General features: G+C 40.2%; 1 protein-coding gene across 2 annotated transcripts in view; it reads right to left on the bottom strand.

The window, feature by feature from the left end:
* The window catches only part of AFAP1 (actin filament associated protein 1), a 112,161-nt gene that overhangs the window by 56,479 nt on the left and 33,347 nt on the right, over nt 1-22,335 (bottom strand). For both annotated transcript variants that reach the window (XM_030270679.4, XM_030270681.4), the window contains exons 2-3: nt 7,371-7,499; nt 2,169-2,266 (exon numbers count right to left, since the gene is read on the bottom strand). In XM_030270679.4, the coding sequence (XP_030126539.2) occupies nt 2,169-2,266; nt 7,371-7,497 (225 nt within the window). In that variant the 5' untranslated portion in view covers nt 7,498-7,499. The remainder of the gene's footprint in view (nt 1-2,168; nt 2,267-7,370; nt 7,500-22,335) is intronic.

The raw sequence follows: 22,335 nt of genomic DNA, 5'->3' as shown, positions 1-22,335 counted from the left end.
ACAGCTAATGATCAATTCCATTATATCAATGTGACTTCAGGAGAAGAATTCAAAGTAAGACTGGGGTCTGAGCTTACCACAGTGTTCAAAGGACAAAAAGCTGATGGTTTTGTCTTTTTCTTCAGATTCCTCCTGGTCTTTTGCAGGACAGCAGCAGTCTGTCATCTTTTTCACAAATTACATTGTGCTACCATTTTAAAATATCACCACTTGTATCCTGTATTTGGATATTGCAAGACAATGAGAGGCTTGGGACACCTCCTGGCTCATCTCATAGTGGCACTGAAAGGGAGCTGAAATCCACCACTGTCTGACAGCAGCAACAGAATTTCAGAAACACTGCCAAAAATCAGCTTCTAGCACTATGGAAAAAATTAATTCAAGGTGAAAACATCTGCAGTGTAAGAAGCAGATCACAAGGGAGGGCCATGTTCAAAATCCATTTTGCCAGGCTCAACATGAGAAGACCATACTGCAGACCAGCCAGCTCTGACTGTGTCAACTTCCATGGTAATTCCCACAATATCTCAGAGAAATATTTTTGTTATTAAAAATCCAAAATTAACTACTGCAAAAACCAGTGCTGACCTCCTGGACCTAATTCATACTTCACACCATTTAACTTGCTGCAGCTGTACCAACTTTAGGGGAATTTGCACATTAGTGTATGAAAAAGGAAAAGGAGATGGGTTGTCCTAAGAAAAACAATTTGAATCTTCAGAGCCAAACTGAACCCACACAAATATAAAAGAATGAGGATCTTAGCTGGTTTCAGTTTATGAAACCTGAAGTACCTGAAGTCTACATTTCAAAGGTATGTTCATTTTGCATAATTATCCTGCCTCTTCTGAACTCTTTCCCTTGTAATTTATGCTGTATGCATTTTGAATTAAATAAAAATAATCACTTTCTGGCACTGTTAACCATGAAATGGATTCTCTAAGTTTCACTGCATATTATTAAGACTTCTTTTGCATCCTTAAATATATGCATAATTAATTTACTATCACAAACCTAACGATGGCTTTGCTTAGAAGGAAAGTAAGATTAAGGTATTCCATACAATACATGTTTGTTGTGTTTTTTGTTTTTTTCTGCAGTCCATAGCATTTTACAAAAGGCTGGCTGGGAGCTCAATCTGATACATTAGTTCTTATGTTCATAAGAAGCTACTGGCTTATATATCACTCAGGCCCAGGCATAAATGTGATAACAAAAAACCAGACTAAAGTGGTGCAGAACATCAGTAATTCAGTTACTCTGGCCCTGTGAGCTGCATCTGTGCTTCCTGCTTCAGTGAACGAGGGTCTCCATGGATGGTCCTTATCCCTGTGCACAAAATTTTCCACACAAGAATAAAGGGATAATACTCTATCAGTTCAACCTTCAACGGCTAAACCACAATATGCTTTCGCTTCTCCAAAAAAAATGCTGAAAATGTTTTCTTCATTTTATCTACTGTAAAGTCACTAGGAGAGAAGCACCGAAACTTTGTTTAGAGTTTTTTTTCTATAACAAGACAGCTGCTCCCAACTGAAGGATTGAATTACAGATTTCAATCAGTATCTTTGCCATAAACACCTCTAAGAATCAGTGCACCTGCTTGATCTGAAGGGAATTTCCCACCCAGAGATTGGGCAGAAAAGGCACTAAAGACTTTATTAATAAAAAATGAAGTATTCTTCCTTCATTTTAAAACTCTGCAACTTCATTTTTCAGCTACGGAAAGGAATCTCCACGTTAGGCTTACTCCAGGAAATGTTACCAATAAAAGTGTAAGAAACTGTCTGGGACCTGTGAGATTGGCTAGGCCAGCCTCCAACTTTTGTTGTTGGAGCTCAACAAAAGCTCCAACATAAGTTGACAGGTCAACTTTTGAAATTAAGGCTATGCTGCTCAGACTTTTGTACGAATTCTGAAAATCTCCAAGGATGCCACGGATGGCCATTCCACAGCCTTTGCAGGTGACCTATTCCCAAGCTTATTTCACCACAGGGAATTTTTTGACATCTCTTCTGCAGGCTGAACCGAATTCCCTCAAGCAGAGGTGAGAGAATAATTATTTCCCTGGACCTGCAGTCTCTTCTCCCTTGTAACCATTTCTTTTAGGACTTACCATAAATACATTCTCTCTTGTATAGCTTTATATAATTAAATATAACACTCACCAGCCACTGCTGAGGTATTTCTGGCAGAGGCATCTGAGGAGGCGCCGGCAAACTGTTGGCAACTTCTTGCTTCTGGACATGTTCTTTTATTTCTAAACCTGTGGAAGAGAAACAAACATCACTTAATACCTTGGTGGATGCAAATGGGGTATTTTTTCCACATGTGGCTCCCATGTCTGACTGTCACACACTGAGATCTGCCATGCAGTTCTGATCACAGCCCACCTCCTAAGTGCAGTTACTGAGGCAGGACTGGAAGAATGCTGGGAATTCAGGAATTTAATCAAGCAGAACAAACACATACTTGCTCTATATGATAATGACATATATGCTGTTTGGATCAACAAATACCAGACATTGAAAAAAGTTACAGGAAATCATTCTGAACTGCCCATCCATCTCAAACTCAAAAGACTTAAACAACATTCAAACATGCTGCCAAGGTGCCTGCCAGATAAAAATATTTATTGGGGGAATATGCCACATTTGAAAACATCCCAGTGGCACCACACAGCGAATAAAACACAGACTGTGGGCAGTACATGACCAGCTGCCTTTTTTCAATGGAGATGGTCAAGAGTTGTTCCTGTAGCACATTTTGGATGGGCAAGGCCATCATGCAGAACCGAGCCCCAAACCATCTTTCATGCCAAAAGAATGGAAAGACGGTGGAAGAAGAGCCCCCACCTGCCTGCTTTTCCTGGAAATGATGGTGACAGCTCTTTGGCCAAGCCCACAGTGCCCATGTTCTCTGCTGCCACCACCACCTCTGATCCTGGGGGCTGTGGTGTGAGTCTTAAAGTCCCAGGGGAGCAGGATGCTGTGACACCCCAGCCTGGAGCACTGCTGAGGGACTGCCCAAACCAATTCAGCATTAACAGAAATGCACACTGAGCATATTTTTCCACTATTTCCTCCTTACTAATTTTCTATTTTAATAACCTCATAGTTTTCTAGGTGAATTTGATAAGGGAAAAGAATGAATGTAAAAACTGCTTTGAGGGTCCTTTGTGTCATTGTTACATCTCCCTCACAAGGAGAAAAGAGGAAGGACCAACTCACTATGTGTTTTTGACACAGTAATTTAAATCACACTTGAATTCCCTTCATAGGAACAGGATACTGTTTATTCTTCTAAATACCAAAAGAAGATTAGGGTGCATCTCCTCAATGTTCTGGCAAAAATTCAGTCCACGGATTGTACCCTGCTTAACCCTAAACAGAATTTAGTTCCTAGTCTTTATTTGTGTTTTTAAAATATGTATTTACATAGGCAAATGGATGCCTTTTGGTCAAGATCATATAATTCTCAAAAATGTAATCAATGATGAAACATTTCTTGTCATAATATCCCAGTCCCACTGGCTGTGAAGTCATGGGTTGAAAAACAACACTGACATATTAAACTGTCTCTAAAGACTACAGATTCTTCTTTCTTCCTACAAATCAACAGAGTGATTAGTCTTGGGAAACATTCCCTTTTTTTTTTTTTTTTTTTTTCAGTATAACTTAAATTTGTTGCTCTTTACATAGGGTGAGTGATGAGTCCATATTGTGACTGTCATCCATATCCAAGTCTCCCATGCTTTCCCATAACAACCAGAAGTCATGTATGAAAGGATTTTTACTGAAAAAACCCCAAACTATTCCAAGTGAATACTGTTGACGCCATAAAACTATTTTTCTCCAGTTTTCATCTATGTGTATTTAAACAAAAACCTGCTCTAACATTTAATTTCTTATACCAACTTACACTGCAAAAGGAGTACAACATATTTAGGACATCAGGTCCTGTTAAGGAAAACAGGCAGTGTTGACAGTCATATTCAATTACTAAATCCAGCAACAGTTCTTACTCCAAAATAAACTCTTTGTGTCTTTGTTTTTTAGAAGAAAGTCTGAGTTTTAGAATGAAATGCCAAGTGTTTTCTTCAGACCTACACTCCACTGGGCATGCCAAGGCTCAGGAGGAAAAGTAAGGTTTACAGTTCTGCCAGCAATTCAGAGTAACCACTGGTTTGGATGCAGGGTAGGTTGAGGCCAAGCAGCTACGACCTGAAGAACACATCTGCCTGGCCCAGTTCTCTCTGGTTGATAGATATTAGATGAAGAAAGCAGTGTGCATTTAGGGAAGATGGAACAAAACAAGGCAAAAGATTTCTGAAGAATTCCCCAAGTAAGAACTCAGTTTGAAGTGTTTTACTGAAACCCAACCAGCCCATCACAGTAACTTCCACACCTTTACAAAGAAAAACATAATTCTTCATTTCCAGACATTCTAACAAAGCCAGCCAGTTCCCAGTTTCCCAGATCCATCATCACCATTCCCCATTGATCTTACATGGTTTTCTCCAGCAATCAAAAAATCTTATTGGATTCATCCTGTTGATTTTTGCAAATGCAACTAAAGAGCTTGAACTCAGCATAGTCCTCAAACCTCTTAAACTGTGCCAGCAACCCAAGAGCTCTCGTGGAGTTGTGTGGGTGGAGTAAAACAACAATTTGAAAAACAGACTCCAAATGATAGTTCATCTTAGTTACAGAGTACTGTGGGTTTATGCATCTTTTATTGCTTTTAATTTTAATGAAGAGATGAATAGTTTCAAAGGGATGGGAGTACTGAATGTTATGACTGATAAAAAAAGCAGCAGGGTCGGCTCCAGTAAAGTACATGACTCCCTGGGTAGTTTCACACACACTCAAGGCCAGGATGTGATGGCAGAGCTCCCAAGGAGGCAGTTCCTCTCCTTCCCTGCCTTGTTCCTGTCCCTGCACCAACCTCTCCTTTGAGCCAGCATAAGCATGTGTGTGGCCTTAGGTTGAACCAGACCAGAGAAGTGACACTGGTTAGGACTAAACCAGCAAAAAAAAGCAAATAATGTTTGTGCTAGAAGAAAGGAAGAGGCAATACATGAGTAGCCTGGGGAGAGAAACTGGATGCTTTTTTAGAGTCCATGCTGGCTTAAAGTCTATTCAACTACATAAACTACAGTTTATGGACATATAAAGCATAGTCCTGTGATCTCTTATTTAACTGAACTATGGGGTTTCCTTAACTCTAGTTTGAACTAAGAGCATATCTTTTAGCAAAATATTCCATCTTGATAAGATGCCAGCAATGGCATGCAGAACTTGCTAAGTTCTTCCATTAGTTCATAGCTTCAGTGCTCAAAATGTGCTTTATTTTCACTTCAAAACAAGCGTTCAGCCATTGCACTTACTCCTGTGTGAGTCTAGGAGCTTGTTCTCAGTTACTCCTTTTCTACATAAAGACTAATTATGACACCTCATTTTGGTTAATTTGAAGGCATATTTCTGGATCCTTTAATCACTTTTACAACTTTTCTATGAAATTACATTTGATCTCCTTGAACGAAGGCACTAGAGGTGAGTAAAATGTTCCAGTAACAACTGCACTGAGCAAAGCCCTACCACTTAATACATGGATCTCATAGGGATCTTGGGGATGGATGGATCCTGTAATTGGATGAAATGGATCTCGTTACAGAGCCTGCATCAGGCTTTAAAACCTAAAGGTAGATGCTGGATAGTGGAAATCTATGGTTCTTGGGTCCTCTTATCTGTCACCACATGTAGAGACATAGACTGGACACACCTAGGAAAGTGTCCTGGCACACAGAAATTGATATTCACACAGTTAAGACCTCTCACCCTCAAAGTGATTTTGAACTGTCTGTAAGGAGCAGATTTTTGCCCAAGCTAACTCCCACATCATGTCTAGAAACTGATGGAGGACACAAGTCTGCTCAGGCCAAACCAATGCAAGCATCACTCCATAACTTAACAGCATAAATAACTGAGCTCTGTAGTCCAGAAACATACTCAGCACTGTGAAATTGAGGGGGTTTCGTATCCTGGAGCACCACCCACAATCCCAAAAGAAAGAATGTGACAATCTTTCCCCATGTTTTCAAAGTTGGCAACAGAATGACACCTGACTTCTAGAAAAAGTCGAATGTTTTTCTCAGTAGATCTAGTTGTAAAGATTGCAAGAAGAACAGGCAGTGTCAGCTCAGCATTGCTGAGGTTATTTTGAATGCCAGTAAAATACAGCTGTTTCTAAACATGAATTGCAGGTTCACCCCTACAGATTTTTGAGGAGTTTAGTGTATTTTGATGAGCTTTTGGAGCATGAAGACTCCTTCCACAACATTAGAAATTGGTATCTACCTTATTCTCTCAGCATGAAGTAGAAATAGTGATGGGTCTTTAAGAATGTCAAAATGGTAGAGAGGACAATCGTTACTTTAAAGATCTCCTTGGACTTAAATCCCACAGCAAAAACTATTTCTTTAATAAATGGGGGAAATACTGCATCAAACAAGACCACATTTTTCTATCACCAGAGAAGAAACAAATCAAGAGAAATACAGTTGCTCACAATGTGGCATTTTTCTTCAACAAACTCTGGTATTTTTCAAAAATCTAAACTGGGGTTTTACACTGGCAGTACTTCTGTCAGATGTAGTGGAGACAGAGGTCCTAGGGCCCAGATGTCACTGCATACAGAAAAGTGTGGTAAAAAATGAAAGGGTACTGTTAGAAAAAACAGTGAGGAATGTTCTTCACTGAAACTCTGTGGAAAGGTTCCTGTACACAGTGAATCACTTATGCTGCACTCAGTTCCATAACCTTGATGGAGACAAGCAATTGTGCAATAAAAATTGTTTTAGATATGAAGAAAACATGAAAGTGAGTCTAATTGCAAAATGCAATCCAAACATTCGGACAACCATTTCCTATCTCTGGCTTGGCACTCCTGTATCAGTTATGCACCAGACTCCACCTCAGTATCAAGGCTTTTGATGGATTTGGGTCATTTGACACAGATGAAATGGTGCTGTGGCCAGCGTTCTCTGACATTAAAACTCACTAAGAGCATTACTGGCACAAACTAAATGAAGAAGCCACTCTACCAGCAGAAGTGAAAACATTCTACCTAGGCAATAATTCTATCACTGGGTTCACCTATGTGCACCCAACAGACTTCTAAGTGTGCCTTTTGCTGTATTTTATTGCTGGACACAAAGGAAAGCATTCAGGAAAGTTACACTTTGGCTTCACCCTGTCTTTCTGTCTTGCTTCAATTTAGGGCTTGTCTTCAGCTCTTAAAAGTTATTTCACTGAGTACAGACTTATTCTGTGCATTCTGCAAACGAGAAAACACACCCCAGCACTGACCTTTTGATGACTGTATCCTCAGGAGAATGTTAGTTATTACTGCCTTCTTCTCCCTGACAGTGGAAGTTAGATATTCATGGTCCAGAAGTTCAAGAAACAGGCGCAGCTCAACTATTAACTCTTCCATGGCTGAAAGACACAATAATAGATTACTTTTTCTGAAAAGCCCCAGTGGGGAAAAAAAAAAAAAAAAAAAAAAAGAAGATAAGAGTTAATTCTCATTTATCCACATTCACAGTTATTTTCTAGTATTTTTTAAAAATGAAATGAAGTCCTCCCTGCTGAAAAGAGACTTTAACACTATTATACACTAACAGAACCAACAGAGTAATCCATTAGTGAGCACTGCTGGCATTTATAACATTTCTTTCCAATCTGAAAGATATATCTTTTCACATGCCACATGATGAAGCCAGCACTAGACAAGTTACGTGCAGGAATGGTGGCCCCTGGCTTTTCTATTTCTGCCACTCCAGTTCCCCTCCCATTAACAAACTGCAAAATTTATTACAGCAGAACAAATTTAAGGCTTGGTAAAGCTTCCAGACGCCACTGGTATTTTAATGAATCTTTCCTTCATTCCTTTTTTTCTGTTTGCTGTGGTAAGAAAGAGCAGGTACTCTTTTCTTTGCAGTGATTTTTCTTTTTATGATCTCCAAAGACAAGCTCCCAATCTCTCATGTTTTCTTATCACACCCCAGATTCCATGTGATGTATTTCACATTTCATCCTATTCTATCATTCGAGACCTCAAAGCTTTCCAACTCTAGAAAAAATTACATTCCTTCTCTCTATTCCCAGTGCTTCTCAATTTTTTCATCAATGAATTTCATAAGCACAGTTCTACTTATTTTTCCTTTCAGGTTATCCCTGAAGTCTTGCATTGTCGTAAGAACAGTAGTAGCTCAGACCATACATACAAATACCTTTGTTACAGCCTGATCATATGACATCTCTTCAGCAGGTTTCTGAGGAAACCCATGGTATTGAACCACATTTTCATGCTTCAGTTCTCTCATAATTCTGAGATTCTCTGGTCCCTTCACTTAAGGGGAAGTACTATTTATAGTTTTGTATCCTTGTTCCAAAATGCCTCCACTTAAATTTTTCTCTACTTAATCACATTTATTTTTATAGTCTTTTCAAGGCCCAATTGAGCAACTGCTGCTAAGCCCCTCCAGACCTCTAAAAGGTCTTTCTTTGCTGCTTACTCCCATACCAGTTCTTCCCTATTCCTAAAACCTTTCTGATATAATTCTTTATCCAAGTGAACCTGGAATCCTTTCCTCCATTTCTGAGAATGTGTCAGGATGTTTAAACAACTCTTGTTTGAAGTGCATTTGCTTTATGCCACATTTGACAACAGCACAGTGCAAGGAACCCTGTAGATGTCATCTACACTCCTGCAAGGGACTCCAGGCCTATTTTTGACTCCAAGAAATGCAGATTTTCCCATGCATTTGGAGACTGTACCTACGCTCAGACTGCTCTGGCAAAGCCAACAAACTCTGGCAAGTGCAGAAGATGTGCTAGTCAGGAATACCAGGGCAAGAAAACATCTTAACAAAGAAATTCCTGAAGAAGTACAGTTGGGCAAGTGTTTTCATAGAACCATTTAGGCTGTAAAAGACTTTTAAGATCATCACGTCCAACTACAGCACTGTGAAGTGCACCACTAAACCATGTCCCTAAGCACCACATCCACATGTTTATCAAGGACAGTGACTTCACCACTTGCCTGGGCACCCTGTTCCAATGCTTGACCATCTTTTCAGGGAAGACATTTTTCATAATATCCAATCTAAACATCCCCTGGTGCAAACTGAGGGGATTTCCTCTTGTCCTGTCGCTTGCTGAGTGGGGTAAAACCCTGACAAGCACATCCCTACAACCTCCTTTCAGGTAGTTGCAGACACAGGCCACTCTGAATCCCATTTTCTCCAGTCTAAAAAATCTCAGCTCCCTTAGATACTGCTCCTTATGAGTTCTGCTCCAGACCCATACACTTAATTTTCTCAAAGACACTATTAATTTATACATATAATTCCATCCTGCCCAAGTTTGGTGATGATACTCTTTTATCCAACTGAGCAATAGCACTGCCATTACATAAACTGTCCACATTTTCAGGAACTGTTTCCCAAAGATTTTCACAATATATTGGCAGAAAGAGGGTATTTAAAATTATAGGAAAACAGTCTGTGCTACTTCACAATGTAGCTCATGAAAAACATCCCATGGCTACAATGGTAATTTTTTTTTTTTTGCCATCACATTTGTAGCTGTCTAAGCTCTCTAGAAGACTGTCAGAAATCCAAAGTATTTCACAACAACCCTATTACTTCCAGAGTTGTTCAAATTATGAAACAACATATATACAGCATGCAGCTTTCTGAAGCACAAAGGCATAGGTTCAGATTTGCAATGTGCTAAGTGATCACAAGACTCTAGGGGAAATAAAAAGGCCATATGACCAAAAAAAATAGTAATACCCAAATAATCAGCTCTTATCTTTTTCTCAAATTAAAGTTCAGAGACAAGATGTATATTCCATTCTGTGTAGAGCAGTCTGCAGCTTTTAAGTATGCTTTGAATAGAAAATGCATTAATATGGTTCATTTCAGTTACAGAATGTATTAATATTTTAATAGTTACTTGATATGATATAGGCTTTCAAAAGCTATCATTATTATACAATCTAGGCAATCATTCTGAAACCTAATCAGCATGCAGTACAAGAAATGTATATTTTTCATGTAGTTCTACAGCCGTATTTATTGTTAGTAATTGCAATTACTGTTAGTAATTGCATATATGCACTAATATTTCTTTGCAATGCCATGTTTCCTGATTTCTTTAAGACAAGGGACTGTAAATAGGCTGAAAGGGAGCAGCTCTGCCTTCACCTCTTCACCGAAGAATATTTTATGCCACAGTCACCTCATTTCTTTGCTGAGAACCTTCACTTCTAGGAAGGGAAAAAAAGGATGAAAGCATCAGATGCCTTTGATATGCAAAGTGTACACAACTGTGTTAAGTTATTAAAAATTATCAGATGCTTCGTCTCAGGACCTTATAATCTAATATAAACAGATGGATTGCACAACGAGAAATGAAAAAAGAGGGAGTTACCAGGGAAGGAGACAGGGAAGCAAGAGGACAAGAGATAGGAAACCGCAACTGGGGAGACTTCTGGGAGCTGGCACCAGCCCAAATCTCTCCTGGTTGCACCATAAACGTGTGGCTCTCCTCTGTCCTGGAGGAAATCTGCATTGCAGTCCCTGGGGACCCCTTCCCATTGACCTACAACGACCAGTCCACCAAAGGCACTGGAAGCCATTTAACTTCCCCAACAGAGGATTTAAAAAACAAAGCTTTGGTTAGGATGGATAAGAGGATGGGAGGCAATACTTGAAAAGACACCAGAACACCAAAACGGCACCTTAGCGACACGCGGCCATCCTGCGCCTGTGCCCGGCTGCCCAGCAGCTCCGAGGTCCAGCAGTGCCTCTGCCAGGGACACAGAGCAAGAGATTGCTGCTCCTGCCCTGCCAGGCTCACAGGTGTGTGACACCGACTTCAGGCGAGCAGCCACAGATCCCTGAATTCACAGAATTCACAATTCGAGTGTGACAACAGAATTCAATTGTTAGCAGCTGTTAAAAAATGCTAGAAATCACTTAGACATTGTTTCTACCAGGACTAAATGAGGGATTTTTTTTTTTTTTTTTTTGGTGGGCGTTAATAGCATCATAAATATCAAAGTGTGAAGGAAAAAAAGTTCTGAATTTCACATCATATATGCAGTGATGTCAAACATCCAAAAGGAAAGAAGGGAAACACTTCCCAGCTAGCAAGAAACACTCTTTCCACATATCCTAAAGCATACTTTCTTCTGTTAGTACTTTTGTTGCTGAAGGAAAGAGCAGAAATACTGCCATAAAGTGTATTGAAATAAAACACTGAAACTCATTTTTTCAAGATGGTGACAAATAAACTTGTATGTATGTTCAGAGGAAGAAACACGTTTCCCTGCTGTCAATCCTTGTCTGATTTTCTGGATTAAAAACTCTTATTTTCTTCTTCCTAGAAATGTGATGATGTGCTCACAAAAAAAAATGGAATTGAATAACATAAAATCTACATATTTTCAGTAAGCAATCATTATTTCTTAAATGGAGACTCAAAAAGAGAGGGTGATGCAAGCACCAAAGCAAAACATACTCCTCCAGTGAGAGATTTCCCTTGGAAATCTGACATCACCACAAAGAAAGAATAATAATCAGAAGAAGGCTCTCAAAAAGGGGCCAATTTATTTGACAGTTTTGGCTGTATTCTCATTGCCAAAGGAATTACTGGTAAGTGGCAGGTGGTGAAAGGCAGGGTGGAGCCCAGGGATGGTAATCACAACAGTAAACTGATTTCAGCTTGACTGAGGAACAAGATCACATTCCATATTAAATGATGATAAGTCCACTCTATGCTCAATAGGAATTATAGGCCCCTAATGGGCTGCTGTAATTGCCATGCACAAATAAAAAAACAATGATAAATCCAGAAGGGTTTCCAAGACCAGCTCTCAAGAGTTTTAAAGTTTTTCAAATGGCAGCACATAAAAACTATATACACAAGCCAACAACAGAATACACCAAGGCAAAAATAATCAGAAGGCAATTACATCACACTGCAAATTTTGTTCCAAACCAGAACTAAAACCAAAAGGGAATAAAAATGCATAATGATGCAATTATTCCAAATCTATGTTTACAGATACTAGCTTATAACCATTTTTTAAAAGAATATAGTTATCACTTCCAGTTGATTCGAAAAAATTGTAGGGACAGTTCTGTATCACACACATGATTTCAAGGTTGCTTAAACCAGAAGAAATTACAAGAATGAGCTCATTAGAAAAATGGTCAGATTGTTTTTGGTCAGTCCTAGCAATTACAGGATTTCTTAACCCTGCCATAGCACAAATGACCTGAAAGTGTTTTTCAGTTGACTAATGTACACTGGTGAACTTTTAAAGAAAAATAAATGCTAATCAAGGAAGGAAGACAGAAAGTATGTTTATTAATAATTGTCTTGTCCATACAGCACAAACCTGCCACACAGAGTAACTGTACTTCCATGCTTGCATGTCTGTTATAAATGCATTTATGAAAATACCTAAGTATACAAATCTATCACAGCAACATGGATTTCAATTTAGTTTCAGTTTTTTAGAAGAACCTATTAATCAGTTCCTTGAACATTGCTGAATCAAACTTCTCTGTGCTTACGTTTTTTGCTCTCTGTTCAACTTTTTCTTCTCATTTGCAGAAGTTGAAGGCTAGAACAGAGACCCACTACAAGAAATCACCTAATCTGACCTTGTATACAATACAGGCCAGAGACTTTCGTCTTGCTACCTCTCTGTTTGTGGAGAGACGTGTATTTATGTGAAGTACATGTTCCAGGAAAGCAAAAAGTTTATGTCAGCATCCTGAGCCCAAGTGGGGAGTGATCCCACTTGACTTCCCCAAACAAATTTGATTGGATTAATGGGTAATATTGAGGCCAATCTTCAACCTACATATAAAAACTTCTTGAAACATAAGAGACTCTCCCAATCCTTCAAAAAACCTCACTGGGTACACAAGCAACACTGTAGAAACCAGGCATATGTTCTCATTTAAAATAAAAAGCAGAATGTTAACTTCATGCTTATATCCATTTCTCTTGAAATAGTGTCACTCTCCTTAGTTTTGGATGCTGTAATATGAATATTTTATTTAAAAGCTCATAACAGATTACTGATGAGGAAGCCATGGCTGTTTTTTTTATAAACCTATAAATATTAGGGGCACTACAATGAATGCAGAGCCACAGGGAGACAAAAATCTTTATGAAGAAAAGTACAAAATCACTTTGATGCACTTCCACTCAATCCTGTAACACAGTTACAAATATCCTGTATCCAGCAATTAATAAAAAAGGTCCTTTCATGACTATTTTATCATTATCCAGGAAATGATTTTCACACAGAAGCACACAAGATCAGAAAGCAGGCAGTACGAGCATATTTAGCAGTAGGAAAAGTTTTTATTTTTTCCAATATGCTACCAGAAACTAGTTGAATATTTGAAAATTGTATTGGAATCCCCTGCCCTGAGAAATAAAAAGTCTTGCTGCTTAAGGAACACCCTGTGAGGAGGCAAGACTTCTCACTTGATGGGTTTTGTCTTGGTTGCACGTGCCCCCTGAGAACCACAATGTACAAGGTGTGATGGATTCTGGCTGATAAATATGCTGGATCCCGCTTCAGAAAGTGAAGATGATGAGCCTGGGGATACATGGCATTAAAGAATGGTAGTGTTTTAAAAGGGGGGGAACCCTAAATAGTAAAAGAAGCCGTAAAGATGAAAAACTAGTATGAAGCAAGTAAAACATATATAAGAATTTCCATTAGAGTGTTTTAGCATAAAAATAATTACACCCCTCTAAAAACTGGCAAAAAAATGTATTTTGTTTAAAATTTGGCACTCCCTGGCCTGTCACAAAGATTCTCGCCAGATAGCTTGGGGCAAGAGAGGCAAAACAAATCTACTAAAAACTCCTCTTGTCTCGTGCATATTTATGATCAACCTCAATGAATGTCAGGGGATCACTTCACCCACAACTCGCACATATTATTCCTCTTTCTCCTTCTTCTCTCTGCTCCTCCTCTCAAGGAATTGGCTTTTACAAAATCAGCTTTCCAAAAAAGCTATCAGAGCTCCAAATGCTACTGTTGCAATACCTGGGTGATAAAACAAGAGGTGGGAAGGCATTAAGGAATGTTTGGACATGAAACAAGCTGCCAAAAATCCTGCTCCATCACTGAATCCTCCAGCCATGCAATGAGTGACAGCAATGCTGGGGTATAATCCATTAGCACAGGGTGGATGGATAAAACATTTATTTTTCAAAGTGCAGACCAGTGTTTAAGCAACACCACAGACTTTGGAGAGGGACATCTGCTTTTAAGCAAATTCACAGACTCAGAGGAAAAAAAAAAAAAGAACTAAGAATGACCTAGAGAAGGAAAGATGAATAAAGGAGAAATAAAGAGAAAAAAGGAATAAGAAACAAAAGAAGAACCAAAAAGAAGAAAAAAGTAGTTAGTGTTCAAAGGCATTTATTTTTATTGTATCTACATGGAACTCATGATATGCTAGCCAAAAAGAAAAAGAAATGCTTATAACTAAATAAAGTTACAGTGGACTTTATAATGTTATTCAAGACTTTATCTAAAAGTATGTTTTCCATATGAGATTTCTTTTGCTCCCAAAAGAAATGTAACACACTTTGTAAAGCACATGAACATGGGTTTCACCCTCACTGGATAAGAAGCAGGCTGAGAAAATCTCACCCTCCTGCCTCTGTGCTCTCTGTGGGCACTCAGGCTGTTTTCTTTTTGGACTCCCATTACCCTTCTGCAGCAGGAAACTGGAATTTCTTGCATTTAACCATCTCTGAAAGTATCAGCTGACATCATCCCATCAGGACAAGACATTCCAGGTCCTGTCTGCTGGCTCCTGCATTATCTCACCTCCTCCCTCTCTGCAAACCACCAAAGATAAGCAGCCACTACAAAATTAAGGAACAGGCTGTAAATCCACAAAAGAAAAGCAGCTCCCTCTGATGATGAGGACGGAAGATCTGCGGTAGGAGGTGAAAGTCTGTGCCTGTCTCCAAATCCCAGGGGAAATGGGGCTCAGATAAGGCTGAGTCACACAGAAACAAGTGACCTGTGGCAGTAAAAATGAAGAGCAGCCCTTGCTGCACTGCAGCACCCCTTGGGAGCTCTTCACTCGGGTCCTCAGATGAACACAGATCCCTTCTTAGGGTAGAATTTCTATCAGTTATGAATTATTACATATCCAGAAGAAATGTGAGACAGTAAATTAAGGAAGTTAATGGAATGGAGAAACAGGATAGCAAAACAAGGACAAAGAAATACAAATATGGCAATGGAAGGAACTGCACATTATAATTTGGTATTGCTGTATTGAGCAACACAATTTTATTATTCATGTCAAATAGCAAACTTAAAAATTGTTCAAGTCCAGAGTCTGATCATGTCATCCATGTGAGAAGTACAACAGAAGAACAGTTTTCACTTTGTGAATCTGGAGCTCCAGATTTCCAGTATGCAGCTAAATTAGAGCCAGAAATAAGATAGTATTTCATTTTATAAGAATAGATCCAGAAGCTCTCAAATTTGGATGTGCAGATGGAAAAAAAACCCTTTTTTTCTGTCCTACAACACTTTTTATATGACAGTTCTCACTGCTGGGTTCATTATGCAGTGAGTAACTTCTGCCATACATTGATTATTGTCTGATGCCTCCCCTGAGAAGCATGTTCTGCTTTTTCTGTCAGGCTTCTGAAAATTTCTATTAATAGATGTACACATTGATACAGATGGCACACATGATCCATAAATGCATTAAATATATTCTCTATTGAAAAGAGCAAGATATGCCCTTCAGCAGTGGATTCATCTAGATATGATGTAGAAAAGCTGTAATTCTAAAATGGGGAATTTCAATTCCTCTATCCCTCAGGTTAATTCTCTGAAATATACCAATGTCTCTCTGATTTTTCACTCCTTCTGGTTCTCCTTCATGGTTACGTGGAAGACAAGAAAATTAAATAAACTTTTAATTATATAGTTTCTGAAAATAAATATTTTTTTTTTTTTTAAATTTTAAAAAAACTGAGCTCAGCCAGCCTGAGGCAAATTACTCCTTTCAGTTCCTTCACTCAGCACACCCCTGCAGCATGCAAAGGAGAGAGAGCAAGGCTGCCTATGGAACTCTGCCATGCCCAGCACAGGGAGTGCTGGATTTGATCCAGGTGCCTCTGGGCTCGGACAGGGCTGCTGCAAAGGAGGGCAACAGCAAACACCCTGATCCCAGGGAAGAGACCAGCCAGGAGAGTGATCCACACCTGATCCCAGGGCAGAGACCAGCCAGGAGAGTGATCCACACCTGCTATGGAGCTCACAGAGCAACTTGCAAAGCCCCTTCTCTGTCTCCATTCGTTACTAAGTGATCAGAGGTTACACTTTCTCTCTAAAAGAAGATATAAAGTCAGCCTCCTTCTCTCCCATGAAATCCCTTTCTTTCAGCATTCCCTTCAGCAATAATCCTCACATTCCCCCTTGACCAACAGTTGCACCGTGTCTCGTCATGCTGGTTTGTTATCTACCTTTGGGTCAGACCCTGCAAATCTTTTCCCATGGTAAAAAAAAATCTCCCAATCCTTCTGATCAGTTTCACTAACCAAAGCAGCAGGATGAGTTCAGAAAGGAAAAAAAAAAGTGGTTTAGTTATTTACATCTAAAAGGCACTAACTTCCAATGCAAAGCGAGCAAAGCAGACAAACAGTCAGATGCCTGTTCCTCCTGCCAGCAGTGGGAGAATGCAGCTCTGAGGATGGGAGACCAGGGCAGCTGCCAGAACATATCCTGGCACCAGCACGGGCACTGCCTGGCCAGCTGTGCCAGCGCCATCCTCCCCCTCACACCTGGCCCTTTCCAACAGAGAGGTGGTGTTTACAAAAAATAAAATTATTATGCCATATTCCAAGAATACTTCTAAGCTCTGAGGATGTATGTCCAAAATGTTACCAGTGGCTCTCATCACTCTGAGTCTGGCTGCGTTTCTTCAGGTCAAGGAGAAAATTTACTGTTTGTAAAAAGTGCTGGGACTGAACATCACAAGCAACATCAGCTCCTCACTGTTACAGCATTTAAAAACTTCCTATCAGGCCAAAGGAGAGAAGAAAAAAAGCACTTTACCTACATCCTTAGCATATTTCTCTCTGCGACTGCCCACTTGTGTCAAGCTGATGGATACTATCAAAATAAAAACGGACCACTGGGTTCAGAATAAAACCCTATATTCAAACTACACAGCAAGCAGAAATTACCTCTGAGCACACTTCAGCATATCACGTGGGCAGGGAAGTCACATTTTAGGACTAAGAGGTTCACTGCATACCCATTTGTCCTCATCAAGCTTCTGTCACAGCTGAGTGAATGTCCTGATCAACATGAGCTTCACCAAGGGCTGGGTGTGCCATCAACCCAATGCCTTGTTTGTCAGGATGAGATCCTGGATGCTTTGTTTAACCACATTTGCCAAAAGGTGTTCCCCAGCTTTTCCCATATTCCTGAGTAACAAAGAAGATGCACTGCCAAATGTCCTCCCACTGACATTCTGAAGGCAAAAACCCACCACCCTCCCTCAAGAAAAAAAGCAAAACAGCAACGATTAGTTTATAGCAAGTTTGCACATTTTCCTGAGTTCATGTGCTTTGTTTTTCCCAGACTCAAAACCTAGCTAGGAAACCACAGCCTGATGCATCTGCTGGTCTCGGTTATTATCAAAAATGTGCTGACTCTCTATAAAAGTTATCCCATTGCATCAGAGCACAAACAGCCGGGGTCAGGCCGGCGTCTGGCACTGAGCCCTGTGAGGATCCCTCCAGCTGGGCTGGCACTGACCAGCTGGGGTGGCACTGACCAGCTGGGGTGACACTGACCAGCCAGGGTGGCACTGACCAGCAGGGGTGGCACTGACCAGCTGGGGTGACACTGACCAGCCGGGGTGGCACTGACCAGCCAGAGTGGCACTGACCAGCTGGGGTGGCACTGACCAGCTCGGCTGGCACTGACCAGCCGGGGTGGCACTGACCAGCTGGGGTGACAATGACCAGCTGGGGTGGCACTGACCAGCTGGGCTGGCACTGACCAGCTGCACAAAAACAAAAGCTCTCCATGGCAAGCATTTGCATGCTTGCCTCATCTCACCATCTGCTGCTGCTGCTGCTCACTTGAAAATTAATACAGTGGCTGCCTGAACCAGAAGCTAATGCGACATCCATCCTCCTTAGATCATTATTAGACTACACATGCAGCCCTCTGTGCAACTCACACGGGGTGACAGTAGCCTCTAATCTGACAGCATCTGTCCTCCATCAAGAGAGATCACATTTTAGACCCTGGAACAAACTGGACTGAATCTTCCTCCTGGTCTGTGCTTGTTTACTTTCCCCTTCTTCTTCCCCCATACATTTTCATCAGAGTTAAAATTAAGGTAATAAAGTGTGTATCTCTTTCAAAGAACATAAAAAGGTCTTTCCCAAGCAAAGGTACAGAAAACTCAGGACTGGTCTTGCTTGTATAAATTACGTCTCCCTGTCCAATTTCTAGGGGCTGCTCATGGCTGTTAGGGAAACAAGGAAACAAATTACATTTTATCATCTTGATCATTTATTCCTAATAGTTTCCTATTTGCATCTCATTTTCACTGCATGAAGAAAACCAAAATGTGAGAAGAATCAAGGATATATACTGAGGTTACAATTCTCATACAAATCTTAGTTCTCTTTAATCCAGAGAAAGTCTCAGAGAGACATTCCCTATACATAAATGCAACATACTGACTCCAGAGAAGAACTAATTCTACAGGTTTCAGGGGCAATAATCTGAGCTAGAAATCTGCTCTCTTCTTTTCAATGGAAGACACACTAGAAACTTCTTACAAGAACATCATCAACTTGAGCATTTTTAAAAGCCTCCTAGTGAAATGTATTTTACCCTACATGTATTTTTCATCATTATTATATTAATATTTCATAATTATTATCATACTTTAGAAATTATTTACAATAAGAAAGCGAGCAGTCAAATCCACTTCAGCAGGTTTTAGGGGCATTCTAGCAAAATGTGTGTATCTACAAAAAACCAAAGCCCAAACCATTTCCCTTCTGTTTAAAGCACTTTGAAAATGTGCACTTGAAGTGAGGAACTGCTAAGATGACTGTTTGCAACCATCCTTTTCTTAAGCTACAGTCTGAGAACCATGGCTATACCTAATAAAGTTCTAAAACGAAAAAGAAAAACCCAAAAACCCAAACCCAAACAACATTAGCAAGGATAAAATGCTCCATCATGTCCTAGTCCTTTCTAGATCTGTCCCCATATTTGTAGAGGCTCAGGACAGATACAGACATTAGCAATAAAATAATGCTAGGCGACACTGTTCACCTCCTAGAAGCAAGAAATGGACAGACAATTGGCAAAAGGCAGAAAAGACCAGGAGAAAAATATAAACTATGTAAATAAGCCCTTGTTTTGGAGCGTTTGAGAATGGCAGAAAAGTGCTTCAAAAAGGCCAGGTGGTCCTGATGAAATGGAAGGAACATGAGAAGATAAACAAGAGGAAGATGGATCATTCAAAATCCATGAACCTTTACAGCATTCTTTGAAGGAAAGCAGAAAGGTTTATCTCAGTTAAATAGCTTGCTATAGGAAAGATGCAAATGAGTGCCTGGGGTAAGGCTTTTTGTCTTCTTTGCTTATTTAATCTGTTTTCTCATGATTACACTTTTTTTACCACATTTTCCTTAAGAGAAATATGAAGAAAGGCAGAATCAGCTTACACTTCCTTTTCATTCCAGATGGCAAAGTGATGAAAACTGACTAACAGCTAAATCAAGAAATCATTATGATGAAGGCATGGATTCTAAAAAAAGCCTTTGCAATTTTTCAAGTCAGAGAAACGGAAGAGCAAATATAATCTCCCAACTTTTAGAAAGCAGGGCTTATTCTCAAGGCACTGGAGACTACTCCATTTTCCCACCATCCTTTTGGATTACAAAGCAGCATTCTGTGGTTTACAGATGGGAAACTGAGGCAGGCTTAGTACCACAAAGACTGTCACAAAGCATAACTTGGCACTGCCACCAAAAGAAGCAGCTATGGGCACCTTTCCCAAACCACAGCTTTTCCCAAACACAGGCTGTCATTTCTGCCTCTTCTCTGGGCTGGCATGTGTGCCTGTACAGCCACAGGATGGACTGAAGCAGGGGTCTGATACAGTTTTTAAAAGCAATACTATGGTTGTGTTGCTCCATGCTGGAGTAACACAGCCATAGACATACTTGTACCTGCATTAATGCTCCATGGAGCTCACAGTGCTCTAGTCACAAACTCAGGCTGCTGTGAAATTCCTTTTATCCTAGGACCAGGCAATACTGGGGTAATGTAATGAAAGAACCATGTTGTCCTCTGTGTCTTGTTTCCTGACATATCACAGGGAGAGACAGGACACACTGAGGGCATGCTAGGGCAGTTCTGTGCACACCCTGGTATCTCCCTCATGGGAAGACCAGTGAAAAACAGGAAAAATTTTGTGTTCTGCAGTTCTCTAAATCCATAAATTTGGTGTCAATGTAACTGCTGTGCTGCAACACCAAATTAGCCCTACAGACCAAATACATACATGTTGAATGTGTATATACACTGAATGTTTGAGATGGAATCTCAGACCCAAAAAGGCTTTTCTAATGATTCCCATTAATGGTAAAGTTCTCCCAGTGTCAATGGCTGCTGAGATAATCTAACCCTTAGCACATCTGAAAATCCAAATCAAGCTGTAATCAAGCTGTGGCGCTCTCCAGATAATGTGACTAATTTTATCCTTTTTTGACAGTGTTGTCTATTTTTGTCTTTGGCTTTGTAATGAAAATGTGGATCTAAATAATGTGACCTAAATGCAGTGGAAAAGTTCATATTGATCCATTGAAGAAGAGAAACCTTTTGTTAATCCTAAAAAAGCCCAAACTCCTATATAGTAAACCATTAAATATTTGCAATAGAAAATTATTAAATAAATCGTTAAAACCATATAGAATTTACTATTATATAAACTTTTATAACATTAAATTTTATTAAGAAGTTTCAACACAACTGTGCAGGTTTCCCTGACTTTGCAGGACTGTTGCAGCCCTGTGAACGGAGGCAGATCCCACTGGCAGGAGCTGCCTCTGCACAAGCCACAGCATGGCCTGACCAGATGTGCAGATGTTAATAAATAATAGTAACGATGATGATGATGATGGCAGAACCATGTAAGCATTCATGACTTTCTAGTTTCCAGCCTCTCCTCGATCTGCAATGCCAAACTCGCTCAGATGGCTGGCGAGAAGTCAGGGGCTGACAGCCATCCTGGCAGCGCTCTCGCCCCCGGGGCCCCGCACCTAATTATCCTGACGTGGAGCAGAAGGATGCTGAGCCACTGCCAAGAAGGAGGTGCAGCCTCAGAGGGACACCCAGCCTCCCCAGCCCAAGCAGTCTGGCCTGGAAGGACAACCACAGGTCACCTTGGGCCCCAGACCTACACTCCTGCCTTGCACTAGCCTGCAGGCAAATGGATTACCTAGATCCAGGAGTAGAGAGGAAGAGGACTGGATTGCAAGCCAAGCCAGAGATTTGCATTTGCAGCATGGATTAATTAGAACTACTCGGATTCCTTTTTTAACCTCTCATACTGAGAAAGAATAAATGCTTCAGGATAAAAATACTCAACCATGCCAACACATCATCCCCACCGGTGGCTGCAGATGCCAGGGACAGCCTGGACATATGTGGCTTGTGTCACCCTCTGACACAATGACACTAGCAAAAAATTTTATCACAGGCTACAGTGAAACTGTACCCCACTATAACAGCTCATCCTAAAAGCCTGAAACAAGAAGAACATGGAGAAATAAAATGATAGGTGAAAATTATTGTCATATGCAAGTAAACCACATGCACAACTCTGAAATGTTCATTATAAAATTCCAATGGTCTCAGTTCCACAGCCCTAAGAGACTATATGTTGAAATAAAGAAACAGCAAGGGTGGAAGGGGGCTTGGAATACAAGTCAGCAGGTGCAATTATTATTTGGAAAATTCTTAGGCACTTACTCCTCAGAGCACTGCATGAATATTCATTAAGCCTCCCATCTTAAGGGGCTTCACATTTGAGTGTTGGTATCTTCCCTTTATGGATTAAAAAAACAAGGCATAAAAGCCCAGTTTCAAACATCCAAGTCGAACTTGAGGATTGCTCTTTCTCCATAGTCTCATCAAGTCTTTGAA

Source organism: Taeniopygia guttata, chromosome 4, assembly GCF_048771995.1.
Source record: "Taeniopygia guttata chromosome 4, bTaeGut7.mat, whole genome shotgun sequence".
Taxonomy (NCBI): Eukaryota; Metazoa; Chordata; class Aves; order Passeriformes; family Estrildidae; genus Taeniopygia; species Taeniopygia guttata.
The sequence above is the reverse complement of the archived record's forward strand: the minus strand, read 5'-3'. Positions and strand labels throughout refer to the sequence as shown.